This window comes from Prosopis cineraria, unplaced genomic scaffold (assembly GCF_029017545.1).
Source record: "Prosopis cineraria cultivar Desert tree isolate PC_DT_omini unplaced genomic scaffold, ASM2901754v1 PC2, whole genome shotgun sequence".
Classification (NCBI taxonomy): domain Eukaryota; kingdom Viridiplantae; phylum Streptophyta; class Magnoliopsida; order Fabales; family Fabaceae; genus Prosopis; species Prosopis cineraria.
The window spans coordinates 9116121-9140791 of NW_026555333.1; the positions used below are offsets into that span (position 1 = coordinate 9116121).

Genomic DNA, 24671 nt, shown 5'->3' on the forward strand with positions numbered 1-24671 from the left:
TTAAAAAATTAAATTATTATTTATATAATTTAAAAAAAAATTATTATTATTTTTTTATAATTATTACAAGTGACCATAGTTAATAAATACTACAAATACCAATGCTGTTTTTAATTTTACGAAGGCAAGAGATGCGGAATCCACGTCCGCGTAAGCGGGACCGCGTCTGCCTCAAAGAACACTCTCTGACATGCGGCCAATGAAAAATTACTTCATCGTTGGTCATAAATACAAAAATATGCCGAAATTATCTCCTCCACCAAATATGGGTGTGCTACCACAGGCGCGAGATGGAGCCCATTGACACACGAGAAGAGCCTGATTCATATTTTCCCATTACTCTGATTCGCTTGAATCTTATCCTACTGACACCCACTGATTCGCAATTCCTAACCCTAGGAATTTTGTTTCCTTCTGCACATCCAGGATAAGCCTGTTGTGAAACGGAATTGGCCAGCAAACTGGCTCTTATTCAGAAAATATATTGCTGAAATTCAGAAATACCCCGACCCTACTGCCCAGGAAAAGCAAAATTGGAAACGAGAAAAATGAAAATGAAGAACATGAAATGCATTTTGATCCATTGAAACTCAATCTCTATAGCTTCATCTCCCTGCCATTCATCCAATTCCAGAGTTTGTGGTGATTTGGAAGTAAGTACGTCAGTGATGCCATTGAATCTGTCGTTTTCCTTCACAGGTGGGCGTGCACACACCAACCACCTACCGTTTCCACCAGATCTTGAAGCTATTTCGTCCTGAAAATTCACGCATACTGTGCTCATTTACTCACTCATCGTTCATTATTCAATACTTAAAGCGCCCACGTATTATTTATACAGACAGGCCAAGAGACTATTATAGTCACCAACCCCAACCCGCGCTCTCCACTTTCACAGTTGAAATGGAGTCATAGAACAACACCCAATAAAACAGATTCCATTTCGCCTGTTCTTTATTTCATTTTCATATTCATCCCCGTCTTCCGTGGATCTCTCTGTAAGCCGCTCTCATGGAACGTGCACGTCGGATCGCGAATAGAGCTATTCTGAGGCGCCTCATTTCACAAGCTAAGCAGTGCCGCCAGAATGAATCTTCGCTGAACTCTTCCACACCTGTATTGTACACACCTTCTAGGTATGTATCATCTCTACCTGCCTCTGCTTTCAGAGGCAGGGGATCCAAATCTGAGAACCTGCTGGGCGGGAACTCTTTGTCACGTAATGTTGGTTTTCTGGGGGTTGCCTCCCAATCTCGATCGATTTCGGTTGAGGCACTCAAACCCAGCGACACTTTTCCTCGTCGCCACAACTCTGCAACCCCTGAGGAACAGAGCAAAATGGCTCAGTCATGCGGATTCGACAATCTTGACTCGCTTATCGACGCCACCGTGCCTAAATCGATCCGGTTGAATGAAATGAAGTTTAACAAGTTTGATGAGGGGCTGACGGAGAGCCAAATGATTGAGCACATGCAGTATCTGGCGTCTAAGAACAAAGTTTTCAAGTCATTCATTGGGATGGGGTACTATAACACCTATGTTCCACCTGTGATTTTGAGGAACATAATGGAAAATCCAGCTTGGTATACCCAGTACACTCCTTACCAGGCTGAGATATCCCAAGGCCGTCTTGAATCCTTGCTTAATTTTCAGACCATGATCACTGATCTTACTGGTCTACCCATGTCCAACGCTTCATTGCTAGATGAAGGAACTGCTGCTGCCGAGGCAATGGCAATGTGTAACAACATTCAGAAGGGAAAGAAAAAGACTTTTATCATTGCCACCAACTGTCATCCTCAGACAATTGATATTTGTAAGACAAGGGCGGAAGGTTTTGATCTTAAGGTTGTTACAGCAGATCTCAAAGATATTGAGTATAAATCGGGTGATGTTTGTGGTGTGCTTGTTCAGTACCCCGGCACTGAGGGAGAGATTTTGGATTACGGAGAATTTATTAAGAAAGCTCATGCTCATGGAGTTAAGGTTGTTATGGCAACAGATCTTCTTGCTTTGACGGTGTTGAAGCCTCCCGGTGAATTGGGAGCAGATATTGTTGTTGGCTCAGCTCAAAGGTTTGGAGTTCCAATGGGTTATGGAGGTCCTCATGCGGCTTTCCTGGCCACATCCCAAGAGTACAAGAGGATGATGCCTGGAAGAATTATTGGTGTCAGTGTTGATTCTTCTGGAAAACAAGCCTTGCGTATGGCAATGCAAACCAGAGAGCAGCATATTCGTAGAGACAAAGCGACTAGCAATATATGTACTGCCCAGGTACTACCCTTTACTGTTCTCCTAGAATGAACTTGTAGGTATTTATAGCAAATAATTTTATCTCAAATTAACATCTCCTGCAGAACAGATTAACCCTTATTGTTGTTGTAGAATATTTCTGGAGTCATGTTCTTGTCTTGCGTGATTTTGCTGATTTGGTAGTCTTGTACGAGTTTGCTAATTTAGTTAGATCTGATTTGATTGTTTTAAGGCACTACTTGCAAACATGGCAGCTATGTATGCTGTTTATCATGGACCTGAAGGACTTAAAGCTATTGCCCAACGAGTTCATGGTCTCGCTGGGGTGTTTGCTCTTGGATTAAAGAAACTTGGAGCATTTGAAGTTCAGGATCTGCCCTTCTTTGACACTGTGAAGGTTAAAACTGCTAATGCCTATGCAATTTTTGATGCTGCTTACAAAAGTGAAATGAATTTACGAGTTGTTGACGGAAACACTGTAAGTGTTATGCTTATTTTGCATCAAATTAGTTCTCCGTATTTGCATGTCTTTGATTTTGCAGTTTGATTGGTTTTCAGATCACTGTTTCCTTTGATGAAACAACCACTTTGGAGGATGTTGATGAGCTTTTCAAAGTTTTTGCTGGTGGCAAGCCTGTAAGCAATATTTTATTTTCCTTTTTTTAATTGTCAATTATGCTGTTGTTCACCCCTTGAAGTCTATCTAAAACCTCTATTTTGTTTGCAGGTCTCTTCACGGCTGCTTCTCTTGCTCCAGCAGTTCAGACTGCACTTCCTTCTGGACTAACGAGGGAGAGCCCTTATTTGACGCATCCTATCTTTAACGCGTACATCCCTTTCCACCAAATTTGAAGTTTCAAGGTTTCGCTTCTGAAGCTTACCTGAATTTCATTTGCTCTGAGTAGGTACCACACTGAGCATGAGTTGCTAAGGTATGTTCATCAGCTACAGTCAAAGGATCTCTCACTGTGCCACAGTATGATTCCACTTGGATCTTGTACAATGAAGCTGAATGCCACAACTGAAATGATGCCTGTGACATGGCCTGGCTTTACTGACATTCACCCTTTTGCACCAGCTGAACAGGCTCAAGGTTATCAGGTAATAACTTTGATAGAAGAAATACTATGAATGCTTTTATTTCCCTTATTTTGAGGAAGGCAACTGTTTTTTCTGTGTCTAAGAAAGCAACTCTGGTATCAGGAAATGTTCAATAATTTGGGCGATCTATTGTGTTCCATCACTGGGTTTGACTCGTTCTCTTTGCAACCTAATGCCGGTGCTGCGGGAGAATATGCTGGACTTATGGTTATTCGTGCATATCACAAAGTATGACAACTTTGGCCATTAGAATTTTGTTTACTTACCTTTTGTTGGTATAATTTTGTGGGGCATTCTTAGTTCCTTTTGATTCAAAATTTAGGAATAGAGGTAGTTCATCTGCTACTGGTTTTGTATTGGTTTGGACGCCACCCTAACATACTCTAAAGAGTAGCAGATAATCTCAAAATTGGAATGTCTTTCTCTTTCTGATATCTAGTGATGATGCAATTCTTCCCCCATATTAGCTCTTTTCACATTGGTGTATGTGTATGTGATGGTTGCTTCTTTTGGCAATTGGAAACTCTAGGCAAGGGGAGACCACCACCGAAATGTTTGCATCATTCCTGTCTCAGCACATGGTACAAACCCTGCCAGTGCTGCTATGTGTGGAATGAAAATTGTCCCTGTTGGAACTGATGCCCATGGAAATATCAATATTCAAGAGTTGAAAAAGGCTGCTGAAACACACAAGAATAACTTATCCGCGCTTATGGTACAGCCTGCTTCCTATGTTGGATTTGTATTTGGACTGAGAGAAAAATAGGGGGAAACTTGAGAAGTATTGATATTCATTTCGTTTTGCTTTAAATTATAGGTTACATATCCTTCAACCCATGGTGTTTACGAGGAAGGTATTGATGAGATATGCAAGATAATTCATGATAATGGAGGCCAGGTGTATATGGATGGGGCTAACATGAATGCCCAGGTTTGCTTTTCTGTGTGAATCTTCACATTATGTACACTCTTGGGGCTATTTTTCAAGGTGTGGGTTGATCCGAAATGTTCAACCGTGGTGTAAACCAAAATTATACATATTTCAACTGTACAAATCACTGGTTGTTTTCGTGATGCTTTTCTGCATGCCAGATTAGATTTGATGCCTCATTTCAAGCTATTTTAGTTCCTTGATCAATTTGGATTACGGGTTCATGTTTACAGGTGGGACTCACAAGCCCTGGCTGGATTGGAGCAGATGTTTGCCATCTCAATCTTCACAAGACATTCTGCATTCCACATGGAGGAGGTGGTCCTGGCATGGGTCCTATTGGTGTAAAGAAACACTTGGCACCATTTTTACCTTCACATCCTGTGGTATAACTACATAGATTTTTGTTATTGATGACACTATATATGACATGCATACATGTTATTCGCTTATGCATCAGCAGGCACACTATGTTCTCAGAAAATCATCCTTATTTGTGAGTTTGTTATAGTTGCTTGATAGTATCTGCTATCACTCTGAAGGTTCGCACTGGCGGCATTCCTGCCCCTGACAAGACTCAGCCTCTTGGTACCATTTCTGCAGCACCTTGGGGCTCAGCACTCATATTGCCAATTTCTTATGCTTACATAGCCATGATGGGCTCAAAAGGACTCACTGATGCATCCAAGATAGCCATTTTGAATGCTAACTACATGGCCAAACGATTAGAGGTTTCTGCTTTTTTGCCCCTGATCCTGAAACTCTCCCATGTGAGCGTCTTATTGTAATGTTTCTGTTTACTAACCTTTACTGATGCTTTGGGATTTGCAGAATGATTACCCTGTTCTTTTCCGAGGAGTAAATGGAACAGTTGCTCATGAATTCATTATTGACCTGAGAGGCTTTAAGGTAGCCCACTTTGTTGACTTCATTATTTTTAAGCATATCCACTGTAATCTGATTAACTGTAAGCTATTTGTGTCATAGAATACTGCTGGGATAGAGCCTGAAGACGTGGCCAAGCGCCTTATGGACTATGGGTTTCATGGACCAACGATGTCATGGCCTGTGCCTGGTACTCTCATGATTGAACCCACTGAAAGTGAAAGCAAGGTATCATGTCTTTCTCGGTAACCTTTCTGTTCTATTCTCATAGCAGGTATTATCTCCTTATTCAAGTAAGAAATGTCATTGCAGGCTGAGTTAGACAGGTATTGTGATGCTCTTATTTCCATTCGAGAAGAAATCGGAGAGATAGAGAAAGGGAAGGCTGATATTAATAATAATGTACTCAAGGTAGAAAAAGTTTCCCGTTGAATGTTCTCCGTGTATTTGATAATTAGAACACAAATCAGTTGATACACTTTTGTGAGTGATTCCTTTTTAGCTAAATTAAAATGGTATTGATCTTTGTACAGGGAGCCCCTCATCCCCCTTCACTGCTAATGGGAGATGAATGGACCAAACCATACTCTCGGGAATATGCAGCATACCCAGCTCCTTGGCTCCGTGTTTCTAAGTTCTGGCCTTCCACAGGTACTTATATCCCTTTCTTCATATCCTTCTTTGGTTTATATGGAATTCATTTAAGTTCAGATTAATTAGTGGTTTTGTTTCCGTAGAAGCAGAATTTGAGACTATCTTGGAATTCATTCATTCATTCAATGAAATACTGATGAAAGTGGTTGTGTTGATCAGGACGTGTGGACAATGTATATGGTGACCGCAACCTTATCTGCACCCTCCTCTCAGTGTCGCAGACTGCTGAGGAACAAGCTGCTGCATCTGCTTAGTGTTCCGTTAATCGCTATCTTCAGTTCTGAATTTGTACATAAACTCTCCTACAATCCTTGCACTTGTTCCCGTTTGCGATAATTCAATGCTCTTTCATTTCATCCAAACACAATCCCACGACCTAATATTTTCCCTTCCCCAACCCACTAAAAAGAGAAAAGGAAAATGGAGAACAAATACAGTTGGAAGTAATAACAGCTCATGCGTGCTGTCACTTGCTACTTTATTTTGGAATAAAGTTGATATGATTCATGCAGAAACTTTGGTTCTTGCTGTTCCATGCGTATGTATGCTAACTTGGATGAGAAAATTTTGGAGAATGTAGGTTTTTATTTACTCCCAAAAAATGTATCATTTAATTTTCTATGCCGAAAAGAGGTAGGGATTCATTGCAATATTGCTTATAGAATTATTGAACGTTTTGCTAGTAATTTAGTAAAGCTCAGTGAAACATCAAACATTTAATAGAAAGCTCCACCGTGACATGTGAATAGATTATCTTGACACTCATAATTTGCAATATCAGAAATAATGGATTTAAATCCCCTAAAGTTGGGATTGATGAATTTAGGTAAAATTTTCTATTTTTTAGTATTTTCTCTCATTTTATTATTTTTTATAAAATATAAAATTTTCTCTCACTTTCTCAGAAAGTGAACCTTCACAGAAATTCAGCTATCCCACTTCAGGGGATTTAAATCCATAAATAATTTAAGCTTCGAAGATTTTCTTGAGCTGAGTCATCATGTCAACCGTGGCTTGTTTGGACAGATTCATTTTCAGATCCTTTTTTGGGTTTGGAATTCAGGTCCTCCAAATTATATCTTCATGGTTTTACCACGAAGGCTACATTTGTTTTTTTTTTTAAATTTCATGTATTTCGAGATTGACGATTTTTTATTATTATTTTATTTTCTCAACATGTTTTTATGTAATTAATAAAGGTTAACATAACACGTAAATGTATTGTTCCTTTTCAGCAAAATTTCATTGAATATAATTTCAAATTCATTTTTTTCCAAATTTATGTTCAAACTGATTAGCAACGTGTCACTTGTGAGGTTAGGTGTCTGAAGTTTTTTATTTTTTAATTATTTCTTACCGTAAAGTTTAAATATTTTTTAACATTTCAAATATTAAGATCAATGGTCGGGTGGCTACTGAAGTGAGGGGAAAGTATAATATTTGTGAGAGAACCATGATGGCGCTGGTCGTAAAAAAAAAAAACATAAAAAAATGGTTAAGGCGCGGCGACTGTTTGTCCCAAGACCATGATACATGTCACGATGAGCCAAGTAAATTTCTTTAATTATTAGGAAGCTCGAGTCCTGTCATACAATTTGTATCCATATCATGAACGTGACTTGCGTGAGCATGTAATCGTGATTCTTTGAGGTGCCGTGTTAAATCCTCAAACATCTGTTTAGCCTAAAATTTAATTTTTGCTTGGAGCACAATTATTTGGCTAAAATAATAATTTTAGCTCAAACCCAACTAGTTCAAGGAAGTCATGGGAGCTGAAAATTACCCATACATCAATTCCACAAATAAGCTAAGAGTGGATAAACTTTGGGAGTAGCTGTAAATAATAGCCGTAGAAATGTGTCAACTTGTTACTTCATGTCTATGAAAAGAGCAAAAAGCCATGGGGCCTTTCCAAACTCTTCAACAGCTCCAGTTTTAATTAATCCAAAAATATTTCAATTATTTTAACATTTAGTTTGATCAAATCAGACATTTCCTTCTTCAGCAGATTCAACCAAACTGGACACCTCCTTCAGCAAATTCGACAAAGTTCCGTTAGACTAGTATGCATTCAACAGAGAACAATAGCAACAGTATTTACATTTAAATAAATTGTAGTAAAGACTCTAATAACTCATGTTTGATTTAGAAGTTAGATATATTATATTGTTTGAAAACATGCTTGCACGCACACACACCAGAAATGACTCCTATTTAGCTCTGACATGTGAGGTCCATGAGGTTCTAATTTCTAAATAAAAAATTACACATGAGTCTCATATGAAAACTCATTTATAAATAAGTCGCATGAATTTTTAAAAATACATACATGTCTCTTGATATTTAATTATAATTAATTTATTATGTAAAATGATACAAATGTCTTTAGACTCTCACTCCTTTGATTAGTGGTGACAAGTGACAACCACTAACGGTCATTGATTAATAGTTGGAAGTCAGCGATTAGTCACTAACTAGCATTGATTGGTTAAAAAAATATTTTTATTAAATTATTCATATTTTAACATTTATAAGTCAAGCATTACATATTTACACGTAATTATTCAAAATTTATAATTCAAACTTTTTACATTTACAAATCAAAATCTTACAATATTAATAGATTAATATTTATAGGTCGACTTTGCATATTTACAAATTATGTTTTACAAAATTATGAGCTTGACTTGAAATTTTTTGAATTTTAACATTTAAATATTAAAGTATTAATAGTATAAGAGGTTGATTTGTAAATGTGAAAAGTTTTAACTAAAAATCTTGAATATTTTTATGATGTTTGACTTGCAAATGTTAAATTAATAATATTTTAATAACAATATTTTTTTTTGGTCAATGCCAATCAAGCACTAGTCAATAATTGTCGATAGTCAATCAATGCTAGTAAAATGAACGAGAGTCTAAGAATATTTGTATTATATTATATGATAGATTAATTACAATCAAGTTTTATAAAACTTGAGTATGTTTTCATAAATTTACAAAACTTATTTATAGATAAATTTGTTATATGATGCCTGTTTCAAGTCTTTTCTTTTTAAATCATTTTCATGTTTTTTCTTTTTGGATTTTATTTTCATCGCCCATTTTGCTTCATCCGACTTTGGCTTCTAATTTCGGATGTTTTTATTTGTTGCACAACTTTACGTATGCTCCACCTTTAATTTAAATTATTTAGAGTCTCTCCTCTCTGTGTTTTTTATCGAAATTGAAACAAACAAATTCTTAATCAATCATCACGACCATACGGGCTATTGTCAGCCTTGGTTTGCTTTAATTTGGCCCTGAAGTGACTATTTTTTATTCAATGACGCCAGAAAGATGTAGGTTAACAATTTAAAAGAATTGCTTGCTCCTGACTTAAGAGACAAGGTATCTTCTATAATTTATAATATTAATGAGCTCTATTTACAAAATAGTAAATTAATTAACAACAACAGATTTTATTATCAACTTTCAGAATTTAAGAAAATTGTTTACAGGAGACTTAAAAGACAAAAGAGTTTTGTACAATCAAACTTAATTGATATATTAAAATCATAATTTGATAACGCGTTTAGTGGATATGCCATTTATTACTAGCCATTAGGAGGAAAACCAACAAGATGTTACTCCCTCAATTTCTATCTGTAGCAGAAAAAACTGTATGATACGGTTTAAAAAATTAGTTAAATATATTAATTGTGTTTAAAAATTAAATTTAAACTAAAATATCTTTCATTAATTTGGTTAATCAAGTGTTCATTAATTATTTATTATGACTGTGAATGAAAAAAATTACGAGGGCTAATTTAAAGAATTTATAATAAATGCTTATTAAAAAATATAATTTTATTTATATAAAAAAGAAATTAAAATTGATTGTTTCTTCTATAATAAAAACAAAGTACTATATAGTTAACAAATAACTTGATCAATTAAATACCACTTCTTCATATAAATTATAAAGATAATTTAAAAAATATTATGTACATTAATAAAATTTATAATAATACTTTACAAACTTATTTTTCAAAAAAAAATATAAATTTTTAAAAATTTATAATTATTTTAATTTTTATTCACTTAAAGAGTAAAAAATTGTATTAAAAAATATCATTAATAAAATTTTATTTTTATTAATTTATTTTGCATTTTGAAACAACGAAATACTTCCACTACTACCTTATAATTTGGGATATACTTATTAAATTGTTAAGGATTGGATCTAGCTGTGCATATAAAAAGATTTTATTTTTAAGAGGTAAAATTGTATCCAGCTTTGATAATGATTACAGAACCTTTCACATTTTCTGCGTTTTATGAATCACAAGCAGAATGGAGTCCGATTCCAATTGACACCGTTGGGGGTTGAAACACGAGTGAGAGGCATCCCTTTCGTTCATTCATTCTCCCTCCATCTCTGCAGCCTATCGCGGCAAACCCATTCAATTTAATTCGTGAATCATTCCTATGTTATCCCCCACCTTCTTTATACTTGTACTCATATATTTTACTATTATCTCGCTTAATTTAATTTATTAACCCCATCTCTTTTCAATTCAAAGCTTGATTGATTGCCGGAGCTTTTTTTTTTAAAAAAAAAAATGGAACAAAATAGAAAAAGGAGAACTGCAAAAGCTTTTTATTTTTAGTTTGAGTTCCCAAACGAACTATTTATCTGGTTTGAAGCCGCGGATATTAGTCTAACAAAATATATTTAAGATTACCTATTCACTGATAAATGGAAGAAGAGGGATTTTTGTTTTGTTTTTTAATGTGAGTTTTTTTGGCTAAAATCATTTAATACTTTGCTGCGGGGGAATTTTTTTAATTTTCCATATACGAAATATATTTTTTCATATAACATATATTACGTGAAGTATGGAATAAATCATATTGTTCCTTACTTATAAATAACATACCTTGTTATATATTTTGTATTTTATTAAATATTTTTCCACATATTTATTGAGAATAAAATAAGCGGCGTAAATACAAATTGTCCAATTCACCATGCATGTCAATTAAATCGAATCACTTTCACCATTGACATATTAATTGGTACAGGTCAACCTAACCAACGGTGAGGATTAAATGCACTCCGTAAGCAATGGCTCTTTCGAAGTGGAAGGGGAAGATGAGATTATATTTAATTTTAATTTAATAATCGAAGAAAGGAGGGGAAATCAGAGGTAATATGTGAAGTTATTGTCGGAAAGAAGCCTTGGAGGGAATGGGTGGGCAGTTAATTTAAGTCCTTCAAGTGGTGTTAGCTTGACGAAGAAAGGTGCGCAGGTTAAGCGAATCTGCTCGGTTTGTAAGGGGCGTAGGTTAAGCCATTACGGAGGTGCACGAAGACTCGAGAGTTGGGATTGGGACACCCCCAACGCTTTCTTCAGATTAGAAAGAGAAGCTCAGTGAATGACTCTCCTCCTCCTTGATGATCCATGTCCAGAATGAAGCATCTATTGCGAAAGCTTCATATAGGTGGTGGGATCAATGAACCTCACCGGTTGCCTGATACCCGCCCGGTAATCAATGCCAGTCCTGTCCCTAATCTCTCATCGTCTTCGTCGACGTTGGTGTCGAATACAGTGGGCACAGTCCGGCCAAATGAATCGGTTGCTGATCGGACAGATATTGATGGTACCGGCGATTTATGTGGTGACAAGGGAGCCGATTTTAATCTATTGGAGGAGGAGTTTCAATTGCAGTTGGCTTTAGCTATTAGCGCTTCCGATACTGATGTCCGCAAGGACCCTGAGTCTGCTCAGATCGACGCCGCGAAGCAGATGAGCCTCGGCTGCGCAGCTTCCGTCACCGACACGGAAGCCCTCGTTCAGTTTCAATCGCTTCGTTATTGGGTACTTTTTTTCACATATAATTGATTTGGCATGCCTATAGGCTATAGTTGCGAATATGACCTCCAACCTTAAATATGCTAGAGTGAGAAATAGGGATATGGCCATTACATATCGCTGATAATATGAACCGGACGTTTCCTTTTGGACATTTTCATTTTCTCGAGTGGAATTTTGTGTGACTCCATCAATGTGGGGGGTTTTTACATAGATTTTTCTGATAATTAAATTTGCGAATGCACTTGCCAGGAAGTAATTTCCAATTAATCATATGACGAACGCAAAAAGAATGGGCTACTTATCTTACTTGGGGTGACGTTGATTATTATTGCATGGGGCGCCTCGTCGCTAATAATGGAACGTATTATTCTATTTTGGTATTTTCATTTTGCTCTATTCATGTGGGGTTATATCTGATAACTATATTTGTTTTGGCGTTCGCATACATGGAAGTAATTTTCGGTTAGGTCCATATTGGACATGACTCTCTCCACCCCTACAAAAGGGGGGGGGGATTGCACCAACCCAAGAGGCTTTTATCTGTTGTGATTTCTTTTTAATGTTGAATTTACTTTAGTATATTGCCATCGAACGTATTCAATCATGATACAAATATGGGTTCTAACCTAATTTTTTAATCACCGACAGAACTATAATGTCATTGATCATGAGGAGAAAGTGATGGATGGATTTTATGATTTATATGGATTCTCCTCAAATTTGGCTGAACGAGGAAAGATGCCATTGTTGGTGGATCTGCAAACTGCTTCCCTCTCTGAAAATGTTGGTTGCGAAGTGATTTTGGTGAATCGTATGGTTGATATTAAGCTGAAACAGCTTGAGAAAAAAGCCTTTGCTGTATCCAAGGACTGTTGCTTATCTGAACAAGGACTGGTTTCAAGTGGCTTGCTTCAGAAACTTGCTGATATTGTTGTTAATAGAATGGGTGGACCAGTTGGCGACCCTGATGAGATGTTGAAAAAGTGGTCGGCAAGAAGTCACGAGTTACGTGATTCTTTGAGGACAATTGTTATTCCGCTTGGCTGTCTTGATGTTGGACTTTCTCGCCATCGAGCCCTATTGTTTAAGGTTGTAAAATCTTATTGATCCTACAGTTAGAGGCATGTGCATTCGAAATGGATAGATTGGCAACAATTGATCTGTCCAATTTCTAATCATCGCCCGCTTTTTATTTGGAGAACAATTTTTTTCTTGTTTAATTTATAAGGTCCAGCTAATCTGTAGTCATCAAATGGATTATGCATATCATGATCATATCTGGTGAAGGTGATGCCTGTCATCTTTTTAACCTAATTGAAGAAGATTAAGCCACTGTGTAGAATTCACTTATCTAAGCAACATACAAAAAGCTGAAATGAAATTTTGTCACTTTTTCAGTTTTTCCCCATTCTTTTTCTTTTTCTTTTTAGGCCAACCATTTTATTTCTTTTCCAATACCATATTTTGCCTGGTTACCTTCAATATCAACATTGATTAAGCAATTCACTTGATTTTTTTGGGGGAATATATCCACTTCAATAAATTCGAATTCACATTCTGTTATTGCTTAGGTAATGGCTGATAGGATTAATGTTCCCTGCATGCTGGTCAAAGGGAGCTACTACACTGGAACTGATGATGGAGCTGTGAATTTGATTAGATCTGATGATGGAAGGTAATTATCCTTTGGTGGGGTTTTATTACCCTTATATATATATATTACATTTAAAGGAGCTTTGTTCAATGGGCAATATAATCAGCCTCGTGTGCACATCATGTCAATTTGGATGTTAAAAGCTCTATATCATAGTAAAAAGGATTGCTTCCAAGGGCAAATTTATTTCACGCATATATTTTGTAGTTCTGTATCTTAATGCTCAGTAAACTTGGTGGTTCATTGAAAACGTAAAACTGTATTATCCAATCAATAGACACTTGTTACATCTGCATCTGTTCTTTTTTATGCTAATAGGAGTCTCTTTACCAACTAATCCTCTTAACCTATTTCTACCTAGTCACCAAGTAACACTTGGCCTCTCCTTTGAGAAAGTTGATCCTCTTTGTTTTTGTTTTTTTTTTTTAAGTAATGTTTTGATATTCCACTCTTGTGTAACTAAAAGTATAGCACTGGATTCAGTGCAATGGATTGCATAGAATATGATCATTTTTGCCAGGGATAAATGGTGTTATTTATTCAAACTGTCAGATATACCATAGGAGTACATTGATGGAAACTTATGTCTAATGGGTTGCTTTGCCATTTTTATATTTCTCTATTTGAGCTTTCTTCATTCTGTCCTGAAATTGGGCCATATATGCATCTGAGATCTTTCCTTCCTTATTAAGCACGTATCCTTTTAATAAGGAAACACGACCGGTCTGTTGTTTGTATTGGAATAATTTCTAATGATATTATTGATTTGTTGGACTGCTGCAGTGAATATATTATTGATTTGATGGGTGCGCCTGGCACTCTTATTCCTGCCGAAGTACCCAGTAATCAGCTCCAAAACTACAGTTTTGCTGTAACAGGTTGTGCTGAGATTGCAGAATTACCTATCAATGCCCATCTCATACTTGATGGTGGAACTGGAATGCTGGCAGTGCCATCTGATATTGATAGAACTTCAACAGTGGACAGGGCTCAATCAGAACAGTTATTGAACGTGGACAGTCAAGGAACAATGGGTGCGAGGAACCAAGGTGGAATAAATCAAACAGAAAGAGTTGAACATGATTTGGGGAATCTCCTTCAGTCCATGCATATATCATGTGAAAGCACATCACATACAGAAGCATCATCTGCAGATAAGATGCAAGTAAAAAATTTGTCGGAGTATTTCCTTAGTGCAGCAAAGAACCCAGAATTTGCTCAAAAACTACGAGCTGTCCCATTAGAGAGTGGTGCATTTCCCTCTCCTGGTCTCTTTTCAGATATCAATAAAAAAAATACAGGTGAAAATATATTTTATGAACAAATTCATCAACTTGATGGAAAAATTGTTGTTGATGCTGTTCAATTTGATTCAAGCTTTGAAAAGGCCCTCATATCTTCTCAAGGGGTGACCTCTCACAGTGATGTTAGATTCTATCAATCTGCTAGTTGGTTAGCTAAGCAGCAAGAACTGGAGCAAAGTGATGTCATGTTTGCAGATAAAGTTCCTGCCAATCTGCTAAAGATGCACAAAGAACAAGTTCTTGATTCTTCCTTGACCAAGGCAGCTGTTTCTTGCAAGAGGCAAATTGAGGTTGACTATGATGATGCAAATGGTATTGATAATAAAGTTGGAGTGGTTTTTAATTGCAATCAATATGGGAATGATTCTGCTATTCAATTTAAAGAAGCAGATAATAGAGATAGCAACCTCACTGATGGTAAAAGTGAGAAAGTTAAGTCAGTACTGGGCGAGGGTGCAGAATGGGAAATTCTATGGGAGGATCTTCATATTGGTGAGCGTATTGGTATAGGTAAGATTTCTACTGTTTTTTTTTTTAAAATCACATACTAGTTTTATTTTGATTTTTTTAACATTTCCCTGTTTTAAATGGGATACAAATATCTTCCTGAAAAGTTCCATAAAGGCTTAAATATCTGTGTATACTGATTGGCCCAAAAAGGGAAAAAAATGTTACGTGTGTTGTAGAAGGTGGCCTTGTGCCTTGTTCCTTTTAGTAAGCTCAGTGGCCTCTCATTGATGCTTGTGATGACATTATACTCTGATCTTATGATCTTAGCTTATTCAAGCAGATTTGGAATTTATTCACTGTTGCTTGATATGTAACAAATTAATTTATGAATATCAAGTATCACCTGGTTGGAAATGTGCTTTGTGTGGTGTTATATAATGTTGCAACTATGACCTCATGCCACTATCTTATCTGTAGGTTCTTATGGTGAGGTTTACCATGCTGACTGGAAAGGCACTGTAAGTCTTGTCCATCTTTTGAATAACTTCATTGAAAGTTCTGGTTTTTGGAAGATTTTTTTTTTTTAATGTGGTTAGGCTTAAATGGTAATACTTTTACGTGGAGTTTTCTTCAAACTTCTCACTTATCTTGTTCCTGCCCTTTTATGAGTGTTGAATTGTTATCGATGACTCTATCCAGGAGTAATCTAATGAATTCATGTCAGAACGCCTGTAAAATGGGCAATTTTCTGAAATGTATATTGTGCTCTCAAGGACACTGAGATTATGTTAACTTTTTCCAACAAAGCAAATTAAGTGACGTTTAGAAGTCAAAATGCGATAGTATATTTTGAACTTGAATTGCATCTCAAAAACTTGTAAATAATTGATCCTTTTCCTGTTAGTCTTCGTCAAAGTTAAGATATTTCTTGGAAGTGTAATTGGTGAAGAAGACTCAAAAGGAGCCATAAGCTTGATACTAATTTCTTATTTTTTTTCTATCCCTTTCATGTTTGATGTCTATGTTATTATGCTTTTGGTGCGAAAACCAGTTTGTTTGTATCCATTGAAAGCACTGGCACCATAGCGTTTGTTTCTGTCCTGGAAATATCTATCCTTTACTGGTTCTTCATCTTTTGTGCTGATACTAATATGGGAAGTTTGTGTGAATTGTTTGGCATGTAGGAGGTTGCTGTGAAGAAGTTTCTGAACCAAGACTTTTCTGGTGATGTGTTGGCGCAGTTCAGATCTGAAGTAAGCAACTGAATTTTCTTTCTTTTAGTGTGATTATATACCTGCACATACCCACATCTATGATTGTGAGGTATTCACAGGCACATATGCATCCATTCATGTCCACTGCTTTCTATAGGTTGAGATCATGTTGAGGCTGCGGCATCCGAATGTTGTTCTTTTCATGGGAGCTATTACTCGGCCACCACATTTTTCTATATTGACAGAGTTTCTTCCAAGGTTAGTTCCATATAAATGATTTTTGTTAAATATTATGGTGAGGAATTAGATGTAGCGACATGGACTCTTGTTTGCCTGGTTTACTTGTATTGTCTTGGAGCCTTGTTTACCTCAGGAAGTTGTGTCTTGTTCTTCTTGTACTGCAAGTGTTGCTGATACTGTTTTTCAAGTTCTACCAACGTGGAACTTGGCCTACCATTGAATAATCTTAGAATAAATGATTTATCATTTGTCTATTCCTTAATAGTACATTTGTCACATGGTATGCAGAGGGAGTTTATATAGGCTATTGCATCGACCCAATTTTGAACTTGATGAGAAGAGGAGGTTGCGAATGGCTCTTGATGTGGTATGAGTTTAAAATATTTATCATTTTTAAATTTTGTTTTGTTTCTCCTTTTCCACTTTTTGATGATGAAATCTTTGCTGCGCCTGTACCAGGCTAAGGGTATGAATTATTTGCACACAAGCCATCCTCCCATTGTTCATCGGGATTTGAAGTCTCCAAATCTTCTTGTTGACAAGCATTGGGTTGTTAAGGTATTTGTTAAAATTTTTTGCTGGGGGAGTTTGCTTCATAAAACTTTAAATAAAAGGACTCAGCAAAGAGAGGTGAAACCAGAAGAGTGAACATCTAAAAGTAGGCTTGCTTGCCAAAATTTAACTAGAAGGAATGAAGTGTCCATCAGAAACGAATTTATTCCATTGTGAAATGTGGAAATTCAACAAATATATAATGTTTATGGATTCAAATAAATTGGCATTAGAAATTTACTTCGAAGGCTCTGTGCATGTGCAGGAGTCCTCTTTATTTCGTTTGATTTAAATATTCTTATTTCAATTCTGATATTTCTTATTTTGTCTGCCCACTTGTGTGAAATATTTTATTATGAATCCTTTAAAAGAGGGAAATGCATTGGCAGCAGTTACAGACTTGCAGTATCTGTTATTATTTTTATTATTTTTATTGATGAGAAAAAATGGAAATGGGGGTGAGTTCCTTTTTATAGTTGTATAGATTAACATTAGTACTATTATATGACGTGTATTTGTAAGCTAATAATCTAGGATTTGAACATGAGATACCACACGACAATTGACCATGGCAACCAAGTAAAACATCAGTACATAACAAGACGACATGCCATGGTCAATAGGTATATTACATTAAAATTTAAAATGCAGATAAATAGATAATAAAATCTTGGATATTTCAACCTTCATGAGAAAATTTGTTTGTAAAAGAATAATATTAATGGTAAAATTAATTATTTTCATTGCAAATAATTGATGAGGGTAAATTTTGTGTTAATTACACGAATGCATCTAACATTTATTCACGTGACAAATAAAAAATGAATCATTGTTATGATGCATGTGGAAATGAATAAATTTGTTGGCAATCAATATTCAGAAGGGCATTAGATATGTCATCCAATCTTCAGCCTACGAGTTTAACATTTCAATTCTGACGCTTAGGACATGTTTAGCATGACATGCTAGATAGTGTTTGGTATGTGTCCAGCATGCATCATGGTACTTCTAGGCGTTGGAGGTGCAATCTGTATGGTATTTATCACTGTTTTTTCACTTTTAACTGCTACAATTGAAGGGCATATCATTATCGTATTTTGGTTCTTTTAACCTAGTTGATGATAAATGAAAAGTAAACCTAGGACCTTTTTGGTATGTAGAATGAAATAAAATGAAAAAGCGAATAGAAGAAAAAATATATGGATGAGAAATGCCATTTGTGTCCCTTGATAGAACAATAATAGAAAAGGATTATTATTATTATTATTATTATTGAGTAATGGTAACGAGAGTATAATGTTCCTTAAAAAAAGATAAGAAGAGTATAATAGATATTGTGTATCTAGATTTTTGTACTAAGAAAATGGGTTGCCTGTCCCTTGATGCTATCAATGGGTGCTAATTCTTATGCTTTCAATGTTTTTAGTGTTTCTATGACTACTGAAAACACCTTTTTTTTTTTTTCCATTCTGTTTGTTGTTCTCTTAAAAAATAGATCAACTATAAATAGTTGTCCATTTCTGCTCGTTTTTTATTGTTTTTGTTGGGTGAATATTTATTATATCTTCATGTCTTTTAATAGGTTTGTGATTTTGGTTTGTCACGTATGAAGCACCATACCTTTCTGTCCTCAAAATCCTCTGCTGGAACGGTAATTCTTAACAGTAATATTTAAAAAAAAAATTATAAGTTATGCTCGTACAACTTAAGTATATTTTTTTGAAAAAAAAATCTAAATGACAATTACTGCTACTTTGTAGAATATATATTATTTTAAAGAAGACTAAATGCGTTATTTGTCTGCAGCCTGAGTGGATGGCACCAGAAGTGTTAAGAAATGAACCAGCCAATGAGAAGTAAGTAAACCGTGCATTTATGCGTGCCCATTCTTGGAAAGACAGGTGCGTTTAATATAGGATGTGACTGTGATTGTTTACAGGTGTGATGTGTATAGTTTTGGTGTGATTTTGTGGGAATTGGCTACTGCAAGGATCCCATGGAAAGGGTTGAACCCAATGCAGGTTGTTGGCGCCGTTGGATTCCAAAATAGACGGCTTGAAATTCCTGAAGACGTTGATCCAGTAGTAGCACAAATAATACGCGACTGCTGGCAAATGTAGGTTCTAGCCCTTGCTTATCTTTTGCTGGTCACTAGTTTTTGCTTCAAGTTCCAAGGACCTAGTGGGAAACGCCTGGCAACAGTTAGCATACACACGTCCTTCCCTTTCATGTACTTTAGAGTGGTGAGACCAAGAGGCTCACAATTCTGTAAGACTGAAAACTCGAGAAAAATCACGTTTTACAATCGAAGTCATGAAACTCCCTTCTTCTTTTTTTCTTTTTCTTTTTTTTTTTCCATTTTCCTTTTTGTGGGGGGGGGGGGGGTGGGGGGAGGCTTTTACAAGTGTGACGACTGATGACTGCTGTTTTGTTGTGTTCCTGTTCTACTTATGGTGTGATTTTGATAAGTCAACATATGCTTTAGGAATCTAGATACTCACTTGTTCTATTGTTTGATTTGTATTGGTTTGCTTGTTATGCAGGGAGCCACACTTGCGGCCATCATTCTCACAGCTTATGTCTCGTCTCCGCCATCTTCAACATCTGGTTGTGAAAGATAGGAGCTCAACCCAATAAAGTTGTGCATAGTTATCGTAATAATACGTGAAGTTGTTCTTGGGTTCGAAGAGCCAAAACAGCTGAAGTTTTTTACTGCTTTGACGTATAGAGATTGCTGAACAGGGAAGTTTCGGTTCATTCAAAGTGGGGGCTGGAACACAACCCGTTCGGAACAGAATAGAGACCTTCCTGAGCGAAATCGGCCGGGGAGGCTCTATCAAGTGTAATATGAGGTAGTACAAGTAGCTACAACTGAAGGATTCCCGTGGAAAGGAGGGGAACGAAAGAAAACAGAAAGAAAGGGAAAAAAGGGGTGGGGGGGAAGAAGAAGAAATAAAGTGTAATTTATTTGGTCTTGGTCTGTAGAGGTCCTGTTTGGAATTGTAAACATACGATCTCTGCGGGTTCTTGTGGAAATGTAACACGAGAAAGAAGAGTAATTTCTTTAAAAAAAAAAGAAAGGGAATTTGTATATTCGGCTGATTTGCGCACTTGAGTTTCTTGACGAAATGGTTGTGCTTTGTGGTTCCGAGGTCCACAGTGGAATCACAACTTATAATCACTTTATCTGAATGGAGAGAGAAGTGAAAAAAAAGAAAGAAAATTATGAGGATAAATTTCTAAAAAGTTATTTAGGAGTTTTCTGTTCTAGTTTTTCTTTTTCATATTTTTCTTTCCATTCAAATGAAGGTGAACCAGGGAGGACTGTTATTTTCAAGCTAGTATTTCATAAGGTCAAGTTATTTTCTTCGGATCTTTTTTTTTTCCAATGAAAATTAATAATAATTTCAATTTATAATATTAATTTTAATAGTTATTTTTCTTTAATTGCCAAGCTAGACTTAAGCAGATCTTTTCTACATTTACGTAAGGGTAATTTTGCAAACTCATGTTTTTAATTCTAAATAAGAATCATGATTTATTATTTTGATTTGATAATTTGATATCTCTAATTGTAATTAATAATTTTATATGATCTGTAATTGTTGTTTTCCCAAAGTTTTTTTTTTCTTTCAATATGAAGTATAATTGTGAGAAATCTCTTAATGGCATTTCCAGCAACACAATTTATGTTGTGTTGAAATTTAATTAATCTCAGAAGGATTGGGCGAAAGAAATAATTTCTTAATTGCTGGGTCAAGAACATAGTGGGCAAAACCTTCATATTAATCAAGAGTTATCTTCTGGTCGAAAATAATCAAGAACTACCATATTTGTAGTAGGAGGTGTTCACAAAATGGGACTAAGACATCCTGTCTCATATCTAATCTCAAAAAAATGATCAAGATTCAAATTTTATTCCATGTTTCAAAGGGTTTTATAATAATTAACATATAAAATTTATATATATATATATATATATATAATATTAGTACGGGATGAGATATCCTAAAAGATATTTCAAGTTTCATCTCATCCAATCCTTTTTATGTTTAATCTCACAAGCATTTTGTTTTAATTTTTTTAAGGTTGGGACAAACCCATCCTGACATAACCTAAATAGATACTAGTTGATCAGGATGAGTACAATACAATCTTAAACATCCCTAAATTGTAGAATCCAGTACCTGTTGATGCTGGTGTTCAAGCCTTCAAGGTATTTGTTTAATTTTATTTTGCATATTGTTTTCTTATTCCAATTCGGAAGGTGAGGGAGCTCCATCTCTACAGTGAGTACCCACCCAATCTCACAACAACCCTCTAATTGCTCTCAGTACAGTTCCTCTTCCCTTCTTTTATTGGATGAAGTTACAATTAATTCTAATTAATCTGGATCAATACGATATTATATCAATATAATGTATTCTATTCCTGTACCTCCTGCATTCAACTAATGGAGAAAAACGTCAGGAAAAGATCGTATCGTGGGGCCCACCAGTTGTGAAGAAATGAACAAGGTTCATGAATATTCCTATTTCTTGTTTCTTCCTCTTTGCTTTGGAACTTGATATTGTCGAAATCAATTCCTAGTAAAAATCTACGATATCAAATAGTTTAATTTTTTAAGAGAACGGGACAGATCTTTGACTTTTCCAACGCTTCCGCATTTGGATTTAGATATCAGTGGTTTTCCTGTCAATAAATTGTATCAGTTCTTGTTAATTTTGTTTAGCATCAATGAACACCAATAGCATCGTTTATGCTTGTTGGTTATCTCCCTCAACCTCAATATCTTCCTCCTGGCTCGCTGTTTCTTCGTGTTGCCCTAATATTGTATCAGCATTTCTATCGGCTGTCCTCCAGTCTCCTCTTGTACAGACAAGTTGTAAGGACTATTAAACTTCGAAGTCTATTAATTTTTCGACTGTCTAATTCAATTGAAGTATTTTGTGTGCTTTGAACTTTGCCATTATACAATCTCCAGTGGGATTAGACATCGGGGTTTTCGTCTGTCTGCGCTTACAAATGGCAATGAGATAATCAGAATATCCCTTGAACTTGCCTTTTTTAAAGGATTGATAGCTTTTCTAGTTAAAAAGATACATTCCATATCCCTTGGTTCAAGAGATGTTCATATTCCAAGTTTAGATCTAACAATGACTGTGAAGAGATGTATTTGACATTTTTTTAACTCTATTAAAAAAAATTAGATAAGGGTGTTTTATGAAACTAAAATATTAATAAGTGAATACGAGGGGATGTGAATAAACATCATTTTTTAGTTGATGATTTGTCATTTAATATAACATCAAATGCTTATTATATTTTCATGAAATGAAGTAACAACTTGAGCCTTAAGGAGTAAAATTTGGATAACTTAATATAGATTGCACAGAGGATTGACGAGTGTAATAGAAGGAAAGTAGAAGTGAGTGTGGGAGATGATATCTTTGCTAGAGGTCAGGTTACCTTAACAAACGTGATGTAAACTCGTATGATTTCTCACTTCCGCTGAAGATTAATCCTGAACACATACATACAACCAAGAACATCAAGTTATAGCCACAAACCTTCCAGAGAGAATATTGTCTTCTCCCTCCCCCTCCTGCCTTCTCTCAAAAAGAAAAAAAGGAAGAAAAAAAGAAAGAAAGATCTTAGTTCTATCCATCATAATTTCATCCCTGCTTAGAAAATCTGATTGAATTGATGAGATAATAACTCTCACAGTTGATTTTCGCCATACACTTTATTGGTAGCGGTTGGGATGGGTGAAGATGTTCTTTGATTTGGCGACGCATCTCAACAGAAATGAGAGCAAATCTGTATGCTGTACTACTATATAGACTTTTACTATGGAGTTGAATGCAACTTATGACATTGAGCGTTCAAGTTCTATGCAACATGAGCTCTGGCCACTAGATCCTATTGATCCAAGGAAGGCAAAGTTTCCATGTTTAGTTTGGACTCCACTTCCTGTTGTCTCGTGGTTGGCACCCTTCATTGGTCATGTTGGCATTTGCAGGCAGGATGGAGCTGTTTTAGATTTTTCAGGATCCGACTTTGTGAATGTTGATGATTTTGCTTTCGGTGCTGTTGCAAGATACTTACAACTTGATCAGAGACAGGTACTATTTCTCGAAATTCCCCTATCTTGTTGCCTTATATTTTCCCTTGACGTTGCTTTCACGAATGAAAGCATTACATACACAGATTCCATTAATATTGGTTTATGAGAAAAACTCTCAGGGCTAACTGCAACCATGATAGTCTTGTGCTCTGTGGAACTATTCGTATTTGGAACGAGAGGGCTTAGTAATGTTAACCCATCAAACCAGTTCCTTTTAGAGAAAGGGCTTTACAATGAGATGATAAATTTCCTAGCTTGAAAGAATAAAAACCAACTCCTATTCTTTCCTCTTTCATTTAACGGAGTCCAAAATTGTTTGAAGTAGATCAATTTGTTATTTCAGCTTACTGATATAACCCTTTCAAAGGGGGTAGACACCATAACCGGCTAATATTAATATTAAATATTGCAATTTATTTAATTACACAGCACCACATATTGAGATTGGATTTTTGCTCTTTATCTTGAATTTCAAATCCATAGATTTAGGTCATGTTTCTTCTAGCAATCCAGAGCTATCAGGCCACAGATATGTTGTTACCCTAACTACCTAAGATTACCCTCACCCCCTCTTCACCTATTTGCCTGGTGCAGTGATTCCAATTTGCTCTTGAAGAAAGAGTGAAACTGTCCGGAGTTGTATTTGCATGTGCATCCTTGTATTCCATTTTCTCAGGCTTCCCCCTCCCCTGCACCCTAGTGGGGTTTGAAATCAATATTAACTGTTTGGAAGTGTCAACTCTTATCTGACAAGTTTATTGTGCAATCTGACATGTTACAGTGTTGCTTTCCCCCACATCTCTCCGCACATACATGCAAGCAGGGCTAGAGGCGCTCCGAGTATGGGGCTGCGATCACATAGGATGATGCCTTGGAGTCAAGTGTGTGGTATTTTGAGAGCAAAGCTTACAACCTTTTCACCTTCAACTGCCATTCATTTCTTGCAAATTGTTTGAATTGCCCCTCTTATGGTGGATCAATGAGTTGGAACATGGTAAATATAGGAGCCTTAATACTATTCAAGAGCCGCTGGGTCGACCTCCACTCAATTGTAAGATCTTTCTTGCCTTTTGTGGTGGTTGTGTCCTTTGGAGTTTTCGTGGTTGGCTGGCCCTTTTTACTGGGGCTGCCCACATTTTCTCTCCTCTTAATGGAATGGTTTCTTTTGGGGACTTACCTTGTCAAAAATCTATTGGAGTGCTAGATACAGTTCTGAATTCAAGGTCACTTTTGGTGCCTGATACATTTTGATGTGGAATGAATTTTCAGCTACAAAATATTGTGATTTGGGATATGAATATGATATTCATCGATGCACCAAATAATAGATTCAATAGTGTACATTGATATAGGAACAGAAATGTTGAAAGTGTGAAGTGAACAAACAGCGTTCTGTTCCTTACAGTTAAAGGGTATTTTGTTGATCAGTTTCATACACAACGTTG

At 36.0% G+C, this 24671-nt stretch overlaps 2 protein-coding genes and 1 pseudogene across 2 annotated transcripts; all 3 read left to right on the top strand.

The window, feature by feature from the left end:
• The first annotated feature begins 557 nt into the window (after positions 1-557).
• On the top strand, positions 558-6191 carry LOC129302207 (glycine dehydrogenase (decarboxylating), mitochondrial). The gene is made up of 15 exons (XM_054940915.1): positions 558-2274; positions 2486-2731; positions 2812-2893; positions 2981-3080; positions 3159-3354; positions 3457-3582; positions 3884-4069; positions 4172-4285; positions 4519-4671; positions 4828-5016; positions 5117-5194; positions 5273-5398; positions 5483-5581; positions 5704-5821; positions 5984-6191. The coding sequence occupies exons 1-15, from the start codon at positions 1012-1014 to the stop codon at positions 6076-6078; spliced, it is 3171 nt and encodes a 1056-aa protein (XP_054796890.1). The 5' UTR covers positions 558-1011; the 3' UTR covers positions 6079-6191.
• Positions 6192-11046: 4855 nt separating this feature from the next.
• LOC129302920 (probable serine/threonine-protein kinase SIS8) lies at positions 11047-20194 on the top strand. Its single transcript, XM_054941830.1, has 13 exons — positions 11047-11688; positions 12334-12774; positions 13257-13360; positions 14123-15153; positions 15571-15611; positions 16278-16346; positions 16465-16565; positions 16836-16914; positions 17007-17105; positions 18682-18750; positions 18906-18955; positions 19039-19215; positions 19643-20194. Exons 1-13 carry the CDS (start codon positions 11272-11274, stop codon positions 19734-19736), a joined length of 2772 nt encoding a protein of 923 aa, XP_054797805.1. The 5' UTR covers positions 11047-11271; the 3' UTR covers positions 19737-20194.
• Positions 20195-21638: 1444 nt separating this feature from the next.
• Positions 21639-24631, top strand: LOC129302412 (protein REVERSION-TO-ETHYLENE SENSITIVITY1-like; annotated as a pseudogene).
• The last annotated feature ends 40 nt before the right edge of the window (positions 24632-24671 follow it).